Raw genomic sequence first — 18,340 nt, 5'->3', positions numbered from 1 at the left:
CAAAAGGGGTTGGGGGTGGAGGACAGGAAAGATTTAAACTTTTAACACTTGACAGGGAGAAAAATTCGTAAGTTTGGAGAAGGTAGTTTAAAATAACTGAGGTACTTTAAAGACACTGAGCTGGATTCAAAGTTATGTCTGTGAACACCTGGAAAGATTCCATTTAATCTAGTAAGCCATCTTAATTGTTCAGTGCAGATCTCACCTATTATGTACTTGTTTAGCAGGTAAACTCCACCTCCATTTTTACTAGTTTGGAGCTTGGCCTCACAATTTCCCATTTGAAAGAGAACCCACTACAGGAGCAGTTAGAGCAGTCAACTGCATAACTTAAAGAACCTTCTGCCCAAAGATATTGCAGATTTCTCTGCACTTATTGTGAAAGATATAAAAAGCTTCAGTAAGACATTATCCATTAGGTTTTATTCTGATGACAGTGGATATTAATGCTTTTCCTACCTGCCTTCTTTTTATCCCAAACCAATTCCACCCCCTCCCCCATCTTTCCGTAACTTCAAAGTTGCAGAGCATATTTTGAATTCCACAGGTTGACTCAAAAAGTAAGGAGAAAAAATGTTATTTAGATAGAAACTAATGGAACCTAAACTATATATTACAGTACTTAATCTCTAAAGTATTTGTATACTGTAATATATATAGCACAGTATCTCTGTGTGTGTATATACACATATAAAATATAGCATATATACATATAACAAGAACAACAGAGTTCTTAGCTGCAGAAGCCTCACCTTTTACAAAGGCAGTATCAACATGAAAGAAAACAAGAAAAACATTTAGAGCAGTAAGATCAGTAAAATTGACTTACTTGGGACTCTTATCTGGTAGTGATTAAGTACAGTGAGGGCTTCCACTGCATCTGTCTTACATTCCCATTCCAACAGGCCAGACAGTGTTTTGGCAGAAGCTGTCAAAATGAGAAATAAAAAAGGGAAGGAGGGGATCAGTAACGTCTCCTGACAGCGTGTGCTCTTATCAGAACTGGAATTCAATTAACTCCCCAAACATGTCAAAGTTTACTTACGTTTTGGATCAAACACTTTGTATTTAATAAAGCTGAGAACTTCATGATCCTCACATAACTGTCACAAAAATAAAATAAGAGGTAAAACTCCAGTAAAAATGCACATAAACACACTAGCAAAAATTCCAAGATCCTGGAAGAGACACACAAAAAGGAAAACACCGACTCTTTAAGAAAGCTTCCAAGAATTTATGGCAAATTATTTAAAAACTGTTTAGATTGGTAAATCTTTATAATACCATTCTATACTATGCAAAACAAGGCTCCTATATCTATGCTGTCCCATGATAAATAAACAAGTTCTTCCTTTTGACATTCCCACTTCAATACAGTAGGTCAGAAGTTGTACATACAAGCACACCACTCATGAACCAGACAGAGTTAAATTTCAGACAGAGCTGGGAAAAAAAAAGTATTTCTGACACATCCTAGCAGTCATTAGAATAACCATCTCAGGGAGTCAGTAAACCTTTTGTGAATTGTAGTCCTAATTCTCCTGTTATTTCACCTTATATGAGTCTTTTCCCCTTCCTCCAAGAAAAACACATTACGCTCCTCAACTTTATTTTTAAGATCTTGTTTCTCACATTGAAAAAATAAGAGATTAATGCCAGAATTGTGACAATATAGCAGCTTCTATACAGAGACACTATGAACCTGTTTTAGAAACCAGTTCTCTTCCAGTCACTATGCTGTAACTATCCCAGTTATTTCTTTTTAGAAGTAGCACAGTGTAAAGCTAGAATAGAACCCCTAAGCACTATATGTCAGTCATTTCAACTGCCTACCTTTACAAATGTTTCTTCAGTTACACACAGGGGAACATTATAATAATGCAGCACACAAGAGGGTGGTTGGATGATGTTCTTAGATGCTTGGCCAGCACTGGTGAAGCGATTATTCTTACTCATTGCAAAATCCTTGTAACTACTCGTGCCATCCTCCAGTTCAAATATCTGGCTTGGAACTACTGAATGCTGCTTGGACACACTGGGATTTAAGGATATACATATATAGATAGATATAGTTAAAGTTTCTTGAATAATTAATATTTGCATACTTTGCATGCAGATTATTGACATTTCTTTACAAAAATTTGAAATAGGAGAACAAAATGGCTTGGATTTGACACCTGCCTTGAAAAACAAACATAGAAAGGATGGATAAGACACATTAGGGAATACAGTTTATTAATAGCCAATCCATGTAATGCCCATATGCTTTATTAATAAAATTATAAATAGTAATAAATAAATAATAGATGCAAATTGGAAATCGTTAACTCCAACAATGATAACAGAACAATGGGATATTGACTGTTTGCAGCCTCATTCCATCTGCCCACTGGTAGACTATTAATCTGATAAAACGTATTTACCAGACATTAAGTCTCTTTCCAAATAATTTGACATTGTTGAGATGTGTGACAGCTCTTTCCACAGCATACTCATCACCCATTTCAACCAGTGCTGTGCCTGGAATAGTCTTCATAAATTTCACCTAAGATAGGCAAGGGAAAAAATTACATTGCAACAAACAGCCCAAGAGTTTTGTAAGTTATTAGGAAATATTTTTAGACCATCTCAGCCAGGCTTTTTCCAAAACAATTAATACTATAGTAGCTTCCAAGTTTCTAATAAATTATGCCTTACCTTCTCAATGTTTCCATACAAGCAGAACAGGTTGAAGACCCTTGAACAGTTCATCTTTAGCTGGTGCAACCCACTAACCATGACGACTGACCCAGAAGGATTTCCACCATGCATGTAAGAGGAGGATGCCTGGGGCAATGGATAAGCAACAAGTTCTGGAGTGTCCCGAGATCCCATTCGGTACCGGCTTGGCAAGGGCAGCAAAGGACCATGTGACCCTGAGGAGATTAAAGTCTATTTCATATTGTTTGAAACAAGTTTCATTACTTAATCATGCACTAAAGCTCACAAACATAATGCATATTTAAATGAGGGGGGAAAACAATGTTACAGCAGATTCCATTAGTTCTTTTTCCAATAAATAAAAAAAAAAACCACTCCAACAAAAACCCCTATTAATGTTCCAAGTCTCTTCTTACATTACCAGACAAGTAAAAAGCTGTTTCATAGTATTGTTTTAATACACAAGTGAAAAAAGTATTTCAGTAATTATAAAAATAGTATCTTTCCTGCACAATACAAAATATTGGAATACAAACCTATCAGAAGAAATATTTAAAATAAACCTTCAGCAATATTGCTATGTCTACTTACAGAGCTACATGACACCAAGAAAGAATATTCCTAAGTAGGGAAAACAAGCCAAAAGCCTCTTTTAGCCAGAGGTCAGGAAAGGACACAGCTCTTTTCCAGAGACAAGAGAAGACTGCCTTAGACTGCCTTTCTACAAACAGCTCATTTGGAAGAAACAGGAATACTTAAACCCCTGCATCAATGCAAAATGAAGCTGTCCTATTTTCCACTACAGGTAAAATGACAAGTTTAATTGAAATAAACATTTTTGTTTTAAATGAAGAGATGATAATGATATGCAGTACTTCTGCTGGTAGAGAACATCAGTATTACAGACCAAGGAAAGGATCCCTGTTCTTCTGAGACAAAAATAATGTGAAATTCACAAATGCAAAGTATAAAAGGAACCTTTTGTCTTTTTTTCCCCAGCAAAAAGCAGTAATGAGAGGGAGACAGTGGTATAGGAGGAGACAGCCACATTACTTAAGGTAGAAGGGTATATCAGAAGAATGAAAAAAGAACATCATTGGATACAGGGTGGAACTTGGAAATTCTGGAGTTTTGAGGAACCTTTGGAAAGAGCAGGTAGAAGGTCAACCTACATTGCAAAATACCATAAATACATTTGCAAAAAAGGAGGTAAGGCAAATCACATTGCATCTTACACTTAGGAGTGTAAATAACCAGAGAAGTCACATCTAACTGGGGACATTAGTTTCTCAACCCTGAGGTCTTGGTCCAACATATGTAAGTCACAGCAGATCTTCATTTACAGATAGCACTGGTAACAATTTTATCACTTTATAGCACTAATTCCAAAACATCATTCTTATACAGTCACATAGCTATACCATCTCAGAATTAGCTAAATTAGAAGAAATGCAAAGCCCACTATTCACAGCTTTGCATGCAAGAACATCAAAGAGCTCTGTGTTGCATCAAACCATTAAGTTATGTTGCCATTTTCTAGAAGAATACTGCTTTCTCAGTACAGGAGTCATTTTCTATCCATTGCTAGGATGATGGCAACCAAAAGAAAACCTGCTTCCAAAGAATAAATTTGTAGAGCTCTCCATGAAAGGAAGAGGTACAGCAATAAATGCACTTGGATTTCAGTGAATCACTGGCATTTTCAGAACATGAACTGACAGCACCACACATACAGCACAATAGTGAACTACTCATGCTGTAGGGGTCCACAGTTAAGCATTGATTGAATATTTAGAATTCCACATAACATGTAAAGAAATCATAACCACCTGTCATCCTGTGTTACTTACCGTAACCATCATGTCTAAATGATGATGGGTGCTCTCCCAAAATAGCTTGCCTCTGGCGGCCCTTCCCTCTGTCTAACATGCAGGAAGGGAAAGAAAACAGTTTAGTAAGCACAACTATTCACTTGATTTCTCCAGTTAAGACACAAAGCTTCTAGTTAAGAAGCAAAAAAGTAATTTGAGTCCTTGTTAATTTTATAAATGATTTCTCATTCATTATACATTTAAAACCACAAGCTGTAGCCCTGGGACACCAAAATTAAAAGACTGCCATCTATATAACAAATTGCACTTAAGTTGATTGGGGGCAGTGGCCAATGAGGAGATGAAGACATTTAAAGTTTATGGAAATACCCAACAGTTTTCCTAAACAGACACCACACATTAGTATAGATAACACCATACAGCAGGATTTACCTATGTGTCTCTTAAAACAAATTTGAAATGCAGTACTTTTGAAAGACAGTACCTGAATCATAATATTAGCTTCAACAGCAACACATTTTCAAAGTGGGCTTCTTTCAAGAAGTTTCAGCATAAGCCAACAACAACCTGTATTACATGGTTTCATAATCAGTAAACAGAGAGCATTACATATGTGTACATATATATTTACAGAACACCTACTGATTTATGGGCGTGCTGAAAGGATTGTACATTATTGCATTATCAGCAGCACATAAGAATTCAACTGAAGAAAAACATCACTGAATAATGCACTTAAACAACAGTCAATCCTTTAAGAAAACCCAGTTCTCTAGGATATAAAGTTAAGCAAGGGGTCTACATTACTGGAGGAAAGCAGTGCATCACAGCCAAAGCTGTATTTTCTAATCAGATCCAGGCTGCGTGACAAAGAAAATCTAAACAACTTCCAGATTTCTTTGTGGTAAGCAACAATTGATTTCTCACAATTAAAAAAAAAAAAACATGTTGAAAAGACAGGGCAAGACATTTATCAGTTTCCAACAGTTCCCAGGAAATTTAAGTATGACTGCTGAAAATGGCAACTCTGGCCCAATGCAGCTGGAGGTTATTTCCCCTGAAAAACAGGAACTATTTGCATTAGACAACACAACAGTGGGAGATGAAAACACATGCCCTTTCTGCTCAGGATTCTGAGGACAGGTTCCAAGTCAGATATTTACTTTGGCAATAAAAAAAGAACAGTGCCGAATGCCTTCAAATACATAGAAGAAAGACTACTTTTGTAAAGTTTTTTTTTTCTATTCCCATTCCAGGGTAACAGGTCTGGTTCTTGGCTCCAGAAAGCAATGGGCAGTCATATCAAATATTTTGAGTGTTTAAACTGTATGCAGTAATCATCTTTTAGAAAAATCAAGTTTATAATTCCAGTACGTGGAGCTAAATCCTTTGAAACTGCACACAGTAGTAAGGGACTATATTCTTTAAATAAAGAATTCTGGGAGAACAGTTTGACAAATACTTCCTCCTCATGATGGTGTAGTCCACTGCTCTCTCCTTGCCCCATACTTCTTCCTTCCTTGAACAAAGTCCCTCAATTGTGCCAGTACAAATACTTGTGCAAACAGGCATTAAAACATGAGAATTGATCTGTGTTAAAAATAATTCTGGAAGGAAAGATTCTTTACAATCTAGTTTAAACTTGGAGTTTGTTGTTTTTAAATCAGGTCCTTGAGTCACTGTGTATGCTGGTATTGCCACCAAAATAAATCCTAAAAAAAAAACCGAGCTACAGTTTGAACTTTATGTATAAAAAAAAAAAAACACCAAACTTTCTACTAAAAGTCAGGTTGTTTTTTCACTTTATTCTAATGCAATAAGGGTTTATAGCAGCAGGAAGTTTACTTAAGTGAAGAAATACTATCAGGAGGTCTGTAATTTGTTACCATAAAGAACTAAAAGCAGTTCTTTTAACAAAATAAACATTAGCAAAATGCATTTCCTTCCTAAGATTTGAGGGAGGGTGTGAAATTCTGAAAGGATGTATTAGCATGCCTGGCCTCAGAATTAAATTCCTTTGGGCTAAAATCTTGTTTGTTGCAGCCAGATCCCTACTGCTCAGGTCACATTAAGTTCAAAAGCCAGACAACACTGCTGCAGAGGTAAGTTGAAGAACAAATATGAAAATTCTCTCTCCAAAAAAAAAAGTTCTGGATTACTTTATGGGCAAAATTGCTCTAGATGCCTGCTTTCTCAAGCACATTCCAGTGTTCATTCAATAATTTATATTCCCATTTTCTAGATAAATGGATGTGGACCACAGCAAATAAAAAAAAAATCATGCGATACACAATATAGCATGATATATAGATACATAAAATATAAGTCTAATTCTTTTCCTCTTATGTGTAGTATAGCGATGTACAGAAAACAGAGACAGGCTGTCAAACTAATGAAAACAAAAGAGTAGTGTGAGAGTTCTTGAGAAAGAGCAAGCAGTACCTATCTTAAGTTTTTCATTTTCCACTGTTTTCCCTAGCTTGGGGAATGTGTAGTTCATACAGCCATATCTATCTGCAGACCAATTACATAATGTAATTAGATGCACAATGTTACAAGTCAGCCTCCAAACACTGCAATGATCAAAAGATATGAGGGTCAAATTAATCCTTCAGATTTTTCAAATTCAAATCTTCAGATTTTCTTGCCCTTGAGTTTCTCCGGAAGTCCTTTTTTAACTCAGGAATCTGAGAAAAAAATTTGAATCCTGATACAAATAGTCATGATCTACAAGCTACAACCAATACTGTAGCTCCCCTGTTAACTTTTTACAAGAACTTCATTTTGAAAAATCAAGCCCTAAGTTTTTAGTTGTACAACAGTTTTACAAGCCCAGCGTCTCTGCAGAATTACTTTGAAAGTGCATATCACTTGAGACGGCCAAAGCCCTTGTTCTCATATAGCCTTTGATAAATAGATACTCTATCTTGGACACATTGTCTTCACTTTTCTAACTTTACATTGCACACATGATTGTACATAAGTTACTGAACACTGCACTCAGTTGTTACAGATTTTTTAAAAAATAAACACTTTACAGGAGTTAGACTACACAGCAGTTTGTCTTTACATATATAGTCATAGTTTCCACTGACATGAGTTAAGCTCTGGTCATTTTTACAGCTGAATACTTAAGAGACAGTATGCCTGTACCAATTATGAATCTCCCTATTTTAATACTTAAATATAACTGAGGGACCTATCTGATATTGCACTGCTCAGTTCCAACTATCTACAGATAAGAATTAAATTTCCCTACTACTAGACAATATTTACACTGTTAAGACTGAATGCAACTCTCATACAGCAAGTAATGAAGAGATTACAATGTCAATGATATCAACAAGAGACGTTCTTAATTTTGGAGGTTCTCAATCTTTCAGTTGTAATTTTAAGGGAAATAAGACCAGCATACATACAAACTTGAACAGAATGGGTACAGTCTATCATGTTATTCATCCCATACAAATCTGAAGTACTGAAAGTGTCCTCCTTTAAAAAACTTGTGGTGGTGGTGCATGCAGTATGCAGACAAGGTGAATTGCAAGTCTGAGTTTTTTCAGAGGGTTTTTTTGTTTGTTTGTTTGGGTTTTTTGCTGATGCCGATGTGGTGCATGATGAAGTGTAGAGTCAGCCTGCTGAAGTCCTCTATCCTTCTTAATGCCTTGTCCAACATAGGGGAAAAAAAGAGTCCTTTCGAAGGAGAAGCAGTGTGCAAGTTTGTAGTTTGTAAGGAATAGTCTGTACCAGGTTTCCTCTCCTCCAAAGAGAGAGAGCTGCTTGGAGAAATGCAAGTCCTTGAGAACTGCGAAGGTGCTTGCAGGTGTGGGCTCCTTGTTGAACTAAGTGGCTCAAGCACACGGCAGTAGGGGGCACTAGGGCTCAGGGTTAATTTCCTGGCTTGTGAACACAGCCTTCAGCAGCACTGGCTTGCTTTGAAATGACTACTGCAATACAGCCTGACCACGTATAAAGGATTGTCATTAGTATAGTCAAACATCTACAGCGATAACATATGAAAACCTACCTCGTCTGCCCAGATATGGTTTAGTGTAGTCCCAACTATCGTTGTCGTTTCTAATGACATTAAGTCGAGTTGGCTGTTCAAATAAAGTAAAAGTGAAAAAGGTTAAGTCTTGATTATATATATGTTTCTAGTAAAATTAAAAGAGAAGGTCCAAGCATTACCCTTGCATATTCAATTTTTAGTGTGCAGCATCCTGCATAGATATCTGCTCCATTCAGTGCAGCCTTCGCCTTCTGGGCGCAAAACACTGATTCAAACGTAGAAATCACGTTAAGGATTTTTTTCCCCAGGTATCTCATTCATGTCCTTTTCTTCTGATATGACTTTACTTTTGTAGCCTGCAGATATTTCACTGTTGTATACCTTACAAGAACTCTATACAGACTTTAATATAAAATGACCAACAAGTATATACGGGTTCAACTTGTGTAAAATATCCGGTTTTGAGATGTAGGACATGAAGAGACTATTCATAAATTAGTAAATTCTTCAGTGCAAGTGCAAGTTTTGTTTATGTTCTGAGCTTACATTGTTTGGAAAGGGATATTCTTGTGGATTTAGTAATTTTCATTAGAGGACACAGAAAGTTACCAGCAAGCCTAGAGAATATTTGAAGGGAAACTTCAGGCTGCATCATTTGGGAAGGGGTCAGAGCTCAGGGGTGAGAAGGCATGACTTAAGACAATGTATCCCTTCTCACAGCTAGTATTAGCTAGGGACTTGTGGGTAAGGAAAACATGAACTCATTAGTTACTTTACAGTGAAAAGAACTAAGAAAATTACACCCTTTTTAGCTTGTTAGCCAAATAAAACCACAGAACTAAGAGAGATACTTTGAATACACAAATAATCATCTTGCACCAAAAAATACAAGCAGCAGTTTGCTTTAAATGCACTGCTCAAGGCAGATGGAGGTACCAGGCTCCAACATGTAGGTTTTTTTTTAATATCCTCTACAGACGCCAAGATTAGTTCTATGACTAGCAGGAAAACGTACCTGAGCCTTGGCACATAGCAATCAACGATCTCAAACATACTCAATAACATATGGTGTCAGAAAGCCTGAACCTTGCAGCAGACCAGACATTTTGCACCATCCTTTGATATAATTTAGTGAAATTTTGGAAGTAGTCTGTATCAGTAGCATATCCCTTCTGTTCTACCACATTCCTGAAGCCAAATTTCTTCTCAGGTAATGTGGAATTTAAGAGTGAGAAAAGTTAAGCTTCCCAGACCTCTAAGAAATTGTTTGACACTGGCTAGAGCTGTGGGACCACATCTGCAAAAGTAACAGGTACTGCAGTTAGCATTGAAATTTGAGTAAAATTTTGAACTTTTCAGACAAGGCTTGTTTTGAAGCTCACTTTTTTCCCCTCCCCCCCAAACTGTTTACCTATGCTGCTGCATTACTTTGCTCACATTTGTGAGTTTTCTTTCAACGGCTGGTTGTTTTTCTGTTTAATAAAAGGAATGTTGCAGAATTTATTTCAAACAACAGAAGTACGGTAGTTTCAGAGTATGTGCAGGATCCTCCCCACAACTTCCCTAATCTTTCACAAGATGTGTAATAACCCCCAACTGTATAAGTCATCTGATCCAGACAACACTGCTTACCACAAACTTGACACACTATCATAGTAAGTCAGACTACTGTCTGTTAGGACACACAGTTGAAGCCTTCTACACAGATAAACAGCAATTAGTTTGCTTTTATGGAAGCTAGAATAACTCTTTTTGCCTGGCAAATCATCAGTGCAGCCATATGTTTAAGTGACCCACTAATGAAACCTGCCACATTGTAGCATCTGAAATCACAAAACCATTTCTGAGATTTTGGTACAATTTTGTCCAGATAACAGCTCAGAAATGCAGGGTAATCAGTCTCTAGTAAGAGGGCTATCAGTGTGTTATAAACTAAGGAATAATCATATCAGACTTCAGACTTTGCAAACCACAGTAACACATTAACAACTCTAAACATTCATCCCATGAACAACTTAATGCTACAAGCACAGTAAACAGTAGGATAACAGAGCAGGGAATCTCCTCAACACATGATTAACAGGTCAAGAAGACCTAAGTTTGTCTCGTGCTTTATTCAAGTCACAATAGTAAGACAAGCAGTATATATTAGAACTATTTTAGAAGAGTCTGAAGAAGTCGAACTGCACCTCTGCAATCCCTTACCCATTTCTTGAGTATCAACATGGGCAGAAGCTAAGAAACTTTTGTGTATAATGTGTTGTAAAAACTATGACATATTTAATGTCTGCAATTATTAGCCTTAGGGCCACCTATAAACATGGTTATCAAGACCATCGTTGACAACGTCATTTTCCTATAAAGATGAAATGTGTTAGTGCTATTTTCTCTTACAGACATAAAAATTACGTCTTAGAGAAATTAAAATATAACTTGGTCTCAAAATGACACAGTATTTTTCTGACATTCTCACGTTAAATCCCATCTGCAGTCAAGAGCCTACAGCAAAAAAAATTGCACTCAAAAAGGATATTCAACCATAGCTTGTATTCCATTTCTTTTGAATATAACAATGCGCTGAACTTTTCCAACAGGGTTGCATACAGTATACAAGACATCCTAAGGAAGAAGAAAAAAAAAATATTTTAGTCAGATATGAAATTTCAAACACTTTAGGTCCACAGAGCATTTTCTTGCATTGGCACTTAAATGCCAAAGAGCAAAGAAAAGGCTTGTTAACTTTTCATTTTAATTTTACAATTTCTACATTCATGATTAGCACTTTTATTCATTATTATAGTACCAGGCAGTGAAATCTGAAAAACAGGGAAAAAATTCTAGAAGAAGTACTCATGCAAACATTAGTTCAACAAGTATCTTCAACTGTGTTAAAACCCAGTAATTGCATCTGTGTCTCAAGCTGTGCTCCCTTTCAAGCATGCACTGCAGTTTACCAGTTTTGGTTTTACCAAATCAAAGAGAGACAAAGTGACACTGTAGTTGCAGCACATTTCATAAGAATCTAGCAGCTGAGGATTTTTTTAATTGTTCATGTTCATTTTCAGAAGAGTAACTGATGGTAGTCCATTATGTAAGCTTAGGTTGCTTATTAAAAGGAGAATTTCAGTCGTATTCACCTGAATCAGACACTGCAAGTGGTTCTTGTGCTTCTCCGCTTAAGGCAGAGAAAACTGACAGGAAACACTGGATCCATGCAAACTCATTGTTAACACTCAGCTTTCACCAGAATTTGTCTATATTACAGGGAACCAATTAAATTCAAGACTGTCTTCAGTGCTGCAGGGGGACCAAACCGTAAGCACAAAAGCTCACCTTACTGCACGTCAGGCTTATGGCATGGTGCTAGAGTATCTCAAACAACAGTCAATTACACATAACAATTCAGACATGGTACCAGAAACTAGTCTCCAGCATGAATTTGGCCAAGAAAAATAAGTTTATTTTAGAATTATTATACACCCATACTCAGAATCGCCAAGACTCAGGCTTGAGAACCTGAACAAACAGGAACTGTGATTTCTTGAAACAATTCACCCGTTAGATCATACTCAAACAGCTGAAAGCACATAAGCTTTACTAGACAGCCAGTTTCAAAGCTAAACCTAGCAGGCAAAGGCACTGACATCTCGGTGAAACACACTACCACAATCTATTTTTCCCTTCCTTTCTTTATATCTAAACCCAATACTTCCAAAGTGTTCGTTCCAAGATTTCAGTGTACATACTCATGTTTATTTGGGGGACAAGAGGGAGAAGGAAAGAAGTATTTATTATGTTCTGCAGAATAGAAGAGCAACTGGGAGGCAAAGGGGTGAGGAGAATGCTGGATTTCTTAAAAGCAGAACAGGCTCACTCCCATATCCTCCCCCCTACAACAAGAAACTAGAAAAAGACAATATCACTGCAGCCAGCAATAAATATAACTCCAGTATTAATATATTGGCATATTACACTGAAACTCAAACTACCCACCCCCCAAAAAAAAAGAACAAACAAACAAAAAAACCCAAACAAACCCCACCCAAAAACATTGTCCATTGTCAGGATGCCTTGCTCCAGACACTCCAGAGTGTTCTGCGTAGCTAAATGAAGCAAGCAGAGGAGACCTAATGATTTTCAGAAGATGGACAGACATTTTTAGAAAGGATGCAGGCAGCCTGAACCCCTAAAAAATAAGATTTATGAGATTAGTTATAGATATGTTTTCTATGCACACTCAACAGCAGAAACAGCTGCCTTCAATCTCCTCTTGTTCAGGAGAAGAGTCCTGAAAACTTTCCAGCTCTAGGTGGCATTAATTTTCAGGCATATGACTTTCGTTCACAATTTGTCTCTCAGAAGATCTCTTCACAGACACTTAATTAAAAAAAAAGAAGTTGTCTTTCAAAATGTAAGCTCTACTCAAAATGCTATCAGTGTCATTAGCCAGCAGGCACACACACAGAATTTTATTTTTTTTTTTTTAAATTCAGCTACTTTAGATTACCAAATCAATCAAATGATTCACCAGATACAGTAATATGGGGTTTTTAAATAAAAAATTTAACACTAGCATTATATACATACTAGAATATCACAAAAAAGGAGGTGCAGCAACCTAATTTCAGAATTTGCTGTTAAGTTTAACACATTTCAATTGCCAAGGCATACCACATCTTCCTCATGCATGTACAGAAGGTTTAGAAGGTAAGTGAGAACTAAGAGGCAACAGCAGATGTACAGCTGGACAGACAGTAACAACTGTTATTACAGACAAATCCCTGACAAAGTTCTGCTCACAAATAAGAAAACTGGGAAACAGAACTTCAAAGACCCAGATATGACACCTTAGGCAAAACCTTTTCAGGACACCAAACTCCCATTACAAAGGGGAGGAAAGCAATTAGGAACTAAATACAGTTGGCTTACCCTTCTTGTCCTTCACTGCCACACCCCTCAAAAAATTCTGCTAGCGAAGAAGCAGGTCACAATTGTAATGGAGGAAATAAGCTGCAGCAAAATTTCATAACAACTTAGCTTCCTCCACAAGATGCCCTTGACCAGACCAATTTCTGTGCAAAAACTTTATCTTGTTTTGAAAGAAAAGCTCTTAAGAACTATGGAACAGTTTATTGCAGTTATTCAGACTTGCCATTTAAAACTAGTTGCAATTTTTCATTTATTTCATCTAAACGTAAGTCAAACTTAAGGAGAAAAAAGCATTGAAGAGGAAGAGGTGGTGTTGGGCTTTGTGGGTTTTTGTTGGGTTTTTTGTTTTGGTTTGGTTTTTTGTATTGGGTTTGGTTTTATTTTTTAGATAATGCAGACTTTGCCTGAGGCAGTCTTAAGTTAACTGCTTCTTTAACCCGTTGGCCAAGTGCAAAACTTATTTTCCTCATCACATTCCCAGCTGTTATTGGTACAACTGCTCTTCCCAGTTGCCATGACTCTACTAGTCTACACTATCTTCAACAAGCTCTGATGCTTGCAAGCAGTTTTGGAAATGTTTCTAGTGCTCATTGGCATACTCTAGACAAACAGTTGGGGGCAGGGGTAAGGAAAAGGTTGGGGGGGGTGTGGGGTGTGTGTGTGTTTTCAAAAAGGCGCTACTATGCTAGAGTCTTCATCCTCAGAATTTCCATGAAACTCTCCTAGCCCAGAACGATGCTTCTGCTACCAGTTTCCTCAAGCATTTACATTCAATAGCCAAATTTAAAATGCATGAATGAAACATAGTTTCCAAAATTTGTATTACAGTCACATGCAAAGAATACTTCAACTTAGTGGATTTGTTCACACAGCTCAAAGCAGCTATATTTTTAAACATTGATGAAAAAGCAACTCATACCTTGCCATGCTTTTCTATAAAGAAAACTGACAGGAGAAAGAAAATTCATCATCCACGAAATGAATTAGCAGGCAAAAACCTATCAATATGCACAGTATTGTGAAGTAAAAAGCATGATATGGAACTAACTGCTTGAAGTAATTTCAGGAATACTAAGTTTCAATCAATTTGCTAACATAGTATATGGCATATTAAACAAACCTTAATATTTGCATTAAGTTATATGGTTCCACACAACCCAAACACCTTGATTGAGTCATACTATCCCCTATATTTCCCTAAGAACAAATAATTTATGCTCATATCACAGTATTACAAGTCTATTTAAAGCAGACTTTTTGAATTTTTCCTGAAGCATTTCTGTGCAATTCAATGTGCACTATAAAATCTCTGGGAAAAATATAAGCATTCAATGCATGAGAAAACATGCATTCTTAAATACTGGCAAAAAATATCTGTATCATTTAAAAAAAACACGCACGTGTGCCATAAATAGGTGGGAATAAATTAGGATGCAACTGTATATATGGTATGACTCGAAATACTGATGAGTAAAATGTATCAGCCCAAATGAAAGTGAGGAAGATTCCATCAAACTGGAGTTATCATGAACAGATGAAGGTTTCAACTTTCCACAAAGGAAATACTTAAGAATGAAGGACTGCAATAAAATAAACCCTCCTACTGGAAAAATTACTTTCTATTTAAGCATACACCACCAGAACCTAAAACCTCAATAACATTCCTGATATTGTGGCAACACATTTGGAAATATTTCAGAAGCATGTACCAACTTAAGCATTTCAAAATCCTGACCAGAGAAGTCTTCAAATGTATTGCAAAGTATCTGTACAAGATGACTGAATCATCTCAAAAAACCTTTTACTAGAACAAGTATATTACTTATGTGAAGATGGTGGAAAGCTTTGGTAGGTGAATTTAATTCCTGACTCAAATTAACAGTGTAAAATTTAACATATAGTACACAATGGAAATAATGTAACAGAGATTGCTGCTTTTATTATTTTACTAAAAAAAAAAAAAAGAAGAAACATACCACCGTAATTGGGTAGAGAGGATTCTGAATTGACAACAGGAGAACTTTATTTCCACCCGATGGGTCATCAGTGTTCCCTGGCCGAGTAATCCTCTTACTTGTTGAGTAGTTGAAGAAGGCTTGCTGTCCAGCAATGTATACAGGTTCGTCTGCTGCAAACGTTACGCATTTCTTCGCACTTTCTACGTTTTCAAACTCCACCAGAGCCTGGCGCTTAAATGGCATCATCATGACATAGCTGATGAGAGAAACATTACAGTAAGTTTTCCTACATGCTTACTCAAAACAACTCCCAAGTCCCATAACTGTCATATATGATATGTTTTTTTTCTAAACAATTTCTAACGAGGACATAAAAGGAAAGTAGGTCTCCCTGCTCACAATTCCCAAACCTGGTGAACACATTTCTAAAGCATTGGCACAAAACGAAGAAATGCAGCAATAAGATAAATAAGCAGTTGTTTTCCTGAAAAAGTTTAATGCGTAAAAACATTCAACCAATACAAAAAACAGTTAATAATTTACTAGCTTACCAAAACTACAATTAACATTAAGAAAAAGCCCAACTTGCTAAAGCAACTTAGGAGATGAAGGATCAAAGTAAATGCAAATTATAAAACACATTAAACATCTCTGCTGTTGCTAGGAATTTTAAAGTACTACTTTTGGCACAAAACTACCTTAGAGGAAATAAAAAGAAGTATTCTAGTTAACCAAATTCAGACACAAACTCAAGAAGCTTTGTCAGCTAATTAAGTTTTTGAAAAATAAACCTTCCAGGCTAAAAAGTACCTATTTGTATTCCTGAACAAGTTTGTGCTCTCTTCATTTCATTTATTTATTTTAAGATACTGGTACAAGTGTTATTCAATTATTTTAATATTAAGGCAGTGAAAAAAACTATTACACCATTTACAAAACCCTATTTGACTTCAGTAGATGCATTTACTTTAAAAGAAATGCACGTTTCCAAAAAGAAGCACTGAAAACTTAGAATAAGCTGACTCTACCCATTCACCTTTATTATTTTGTTGACAGGTGAGGAAACTTTAGGCTATATGACCTTTGAAGGGCCTTTCTCTGAATAAACATCTCATTCTGAAGGTCCTACCATATAACAAGCACTCCTCCCATATGAAAACATAGGAAGAAGCATCATCTGCCCTGTGGCCCATCCTTATTTTTGGTATATTCATTTATATCAAAGGCAACCACCCTTGTGCTGTTCTGCAATTCAGTTTAACTACAGCTCAGGACTAGCTGTGCTACTGAAGTCTGAGAGCAGACACTGGGGCATGCAGGCAGTGTAACTCTGCTTGACCAGACTTGCCATATACAGAAACGCAGAACCTTCACACAGCGAGAAAATCTTTATGCCTTACTATTAACTAATTTCTGGATTTCAAATCGCTATCATAATGTATTTAAAGAGGTCCAAGAGACTTAAGTAACTCTCCCAACTTGTCCAGAGACATGACTTTATACTGCTTGACTTACCATATGGTTCCAAACTTTTCAAGAGCTTCCACAAGATCTGCTTCCACAACTGATTCACACAGTCCTCTGACATGGACGACAGGAGAAACAGAGACTTTGTGATGACTTCCCCCGGCATCCTAGCAACAAAACAACATTTTAAATTCAACACAGAACACGGAATCCTGCTATCATTAACTAAAGTTAAATATTTGGCAGGCACTACACTGGGTCCAGAAACAGCCATCTAAATGTACAATCCAAGCATATTTTAAATAATTTAACTTTTCTTTCCAAATAGATTGCCAAGTTCAGTTGCTAAAGTCTACTTAAAATAAAATGCTTTGCAGTTTTAATTAACGTGTTTGCACATGCAAGATTTTTCTAGTGTTAAAAAAAGCCTATTTAACACTTCTTTGAATTGCAGGAGGTCTTCCACCCTACTCATTAAAAGCATACGAAAAAGTACTTGGACACGCACAATAGCTAAAATATTTCTGACACTCTTCCTGATTGTTTATACCAATATTTGTTTGAGACAGGCTGGGGGGATAAAAAGGCAAGGACAAAACAAGGGCCATCAGTAAACTAAATGAAAATTGATTGTTTTTCTAATGTATGCAGAGCTGTGCCCCACCACGCAAGAAAATGCCAGCTTTTTACAATAATAAACAACCCAACCTCCCTTCTAATTCTGAACACTCTTCATACATGTTTTAAAAACTCACAATTTCTATACATATGGGCATGTTCTCTCTTTTCACCCCAAGGTTGACTACCATTAACAGATTCAGCCATCATACATTAGCACACAGAATTCCCACTATGATTTTTTTTCAGAGCTACTGCTATGACTTCAGACAGTCTCGGTTCTGTGTGACTGAAGAATTTGGACTGGAATCAGCTCATCTTTCCATGCAGAGCCTGAAATAGGGCTGAAATTTACCTTGTATATTCTAAGAAATGGGGGTAAGAAAATAAAGAATTAAATTAGGTAAGCCAATAATGAGATAATCAAAGAAAGATTAGAGATAATAAAGGGCCCACAAAAAAATACTGTAATTAACAGCATCCAAGTTTCATACAGGTAGCAGCAGTGTAAAGTTGATGTATTCAAATTTAGCAACTCTGTCAATGTGTTAGATCAAACAGATCAAGTCTTGTTGATTTTTCACCTTTTTGTAAGCAGTAGGATAGCATATTCTGGAACTAGAGATTCTCATTTGTAGCACAAAGGAGCTTTCAGCTCCTGTAATTAAGTAACCGCAATGATGGCTACTACAGCTACAGATATTTCTCTCTTCCCTCTTTGAACTACAGTTTCAAGGGAAAAACACATTCTAGGTATCTACAAATTTGGTCTAGTGTGTTTAATTACTGTGTTCCATACACCACTCTCCCAAAACAATTACGTATTT

The 18,340-nt window shown here is 36.5% G+C and overlaps 1 protein-coding gene across 1 annotated transcript in view; it reads right to left on the bottom strand.

Annotated features, from left to right (window-relative positions):
- Nucleotides 1–18,340, bottom strand: part of HNRNPLL (heterogeneous nuclear ribonucleoprotein L like) — a 36,530-nt gene that overhangs the window by 10,627 nt on the left and 7,563 nt on the right. Inside the window, exons 2-12 of the mRNA XM_075088474.1 lie at nucleotides 16,944–17,062; nucleotides 15,447–15,684; nucleotides 11,075–11,160; nucleotides 8,721–8,817; nucleotides 8,560–8,632; nucleotides 4,551–4,622; nucleotides 2,698–2,915; nucleotides 2,424–2,545; nucleotides 1,834–2,035; nucleotides 1,046–1,103; nucleotides 830–928 (exon numbers count right to left, since the gene is read on the bottom strand). Of these exons, the coding sequence (XP_074944575.1) occupies nucleotides 830–928; nucleotides 1,046–1,103; nucleotides 1,834–2,035; nucleotides 2,424–2,545; nucleotides 2,698–2,915; nucleotides 4,551–4,622; nucleotides 8,560–8,632; nucleotides 8,721–8,817; nucleotides 11,075–11,160; nucleotides 15,447–15,684; nucleotides 16,944–17,062 (1,384 nt within the window). The remainder of the gene's footprint in view (nucleotides 1–829; nucleotides 929–1,045; nucleotides 1,104–1,833; nucleotides 2,036–2,423; nucleotides 2,546–2,697; nucleotides 2,916–4,550; nucleotides 4,623–8,559; nucleotides 8,633–8,720; nucleotides 8,818–11,074; nucleotides 11,161–15,446; nucleotides 15,685–16,943; nucleotides 17,063–18,340) is intronic.

Source organism: Phalacrocorax aristotelis, chromosome 3 (genome assembly GCF_949628215.1).
Source record: "Phalacrocorax aristotelis chromosome 3, bGulAri2.1, whole genome shotgun sequence".
NCBI lineage: Eukaryota > Metazoa > Chordata > Aves > Suliformes > Phalacrocoracidae > Phalacrocorax > Phalacrocorax aristotelis.
This window is presented reverse-complemented; position numbering and strand designations above follow the sequence as displayed.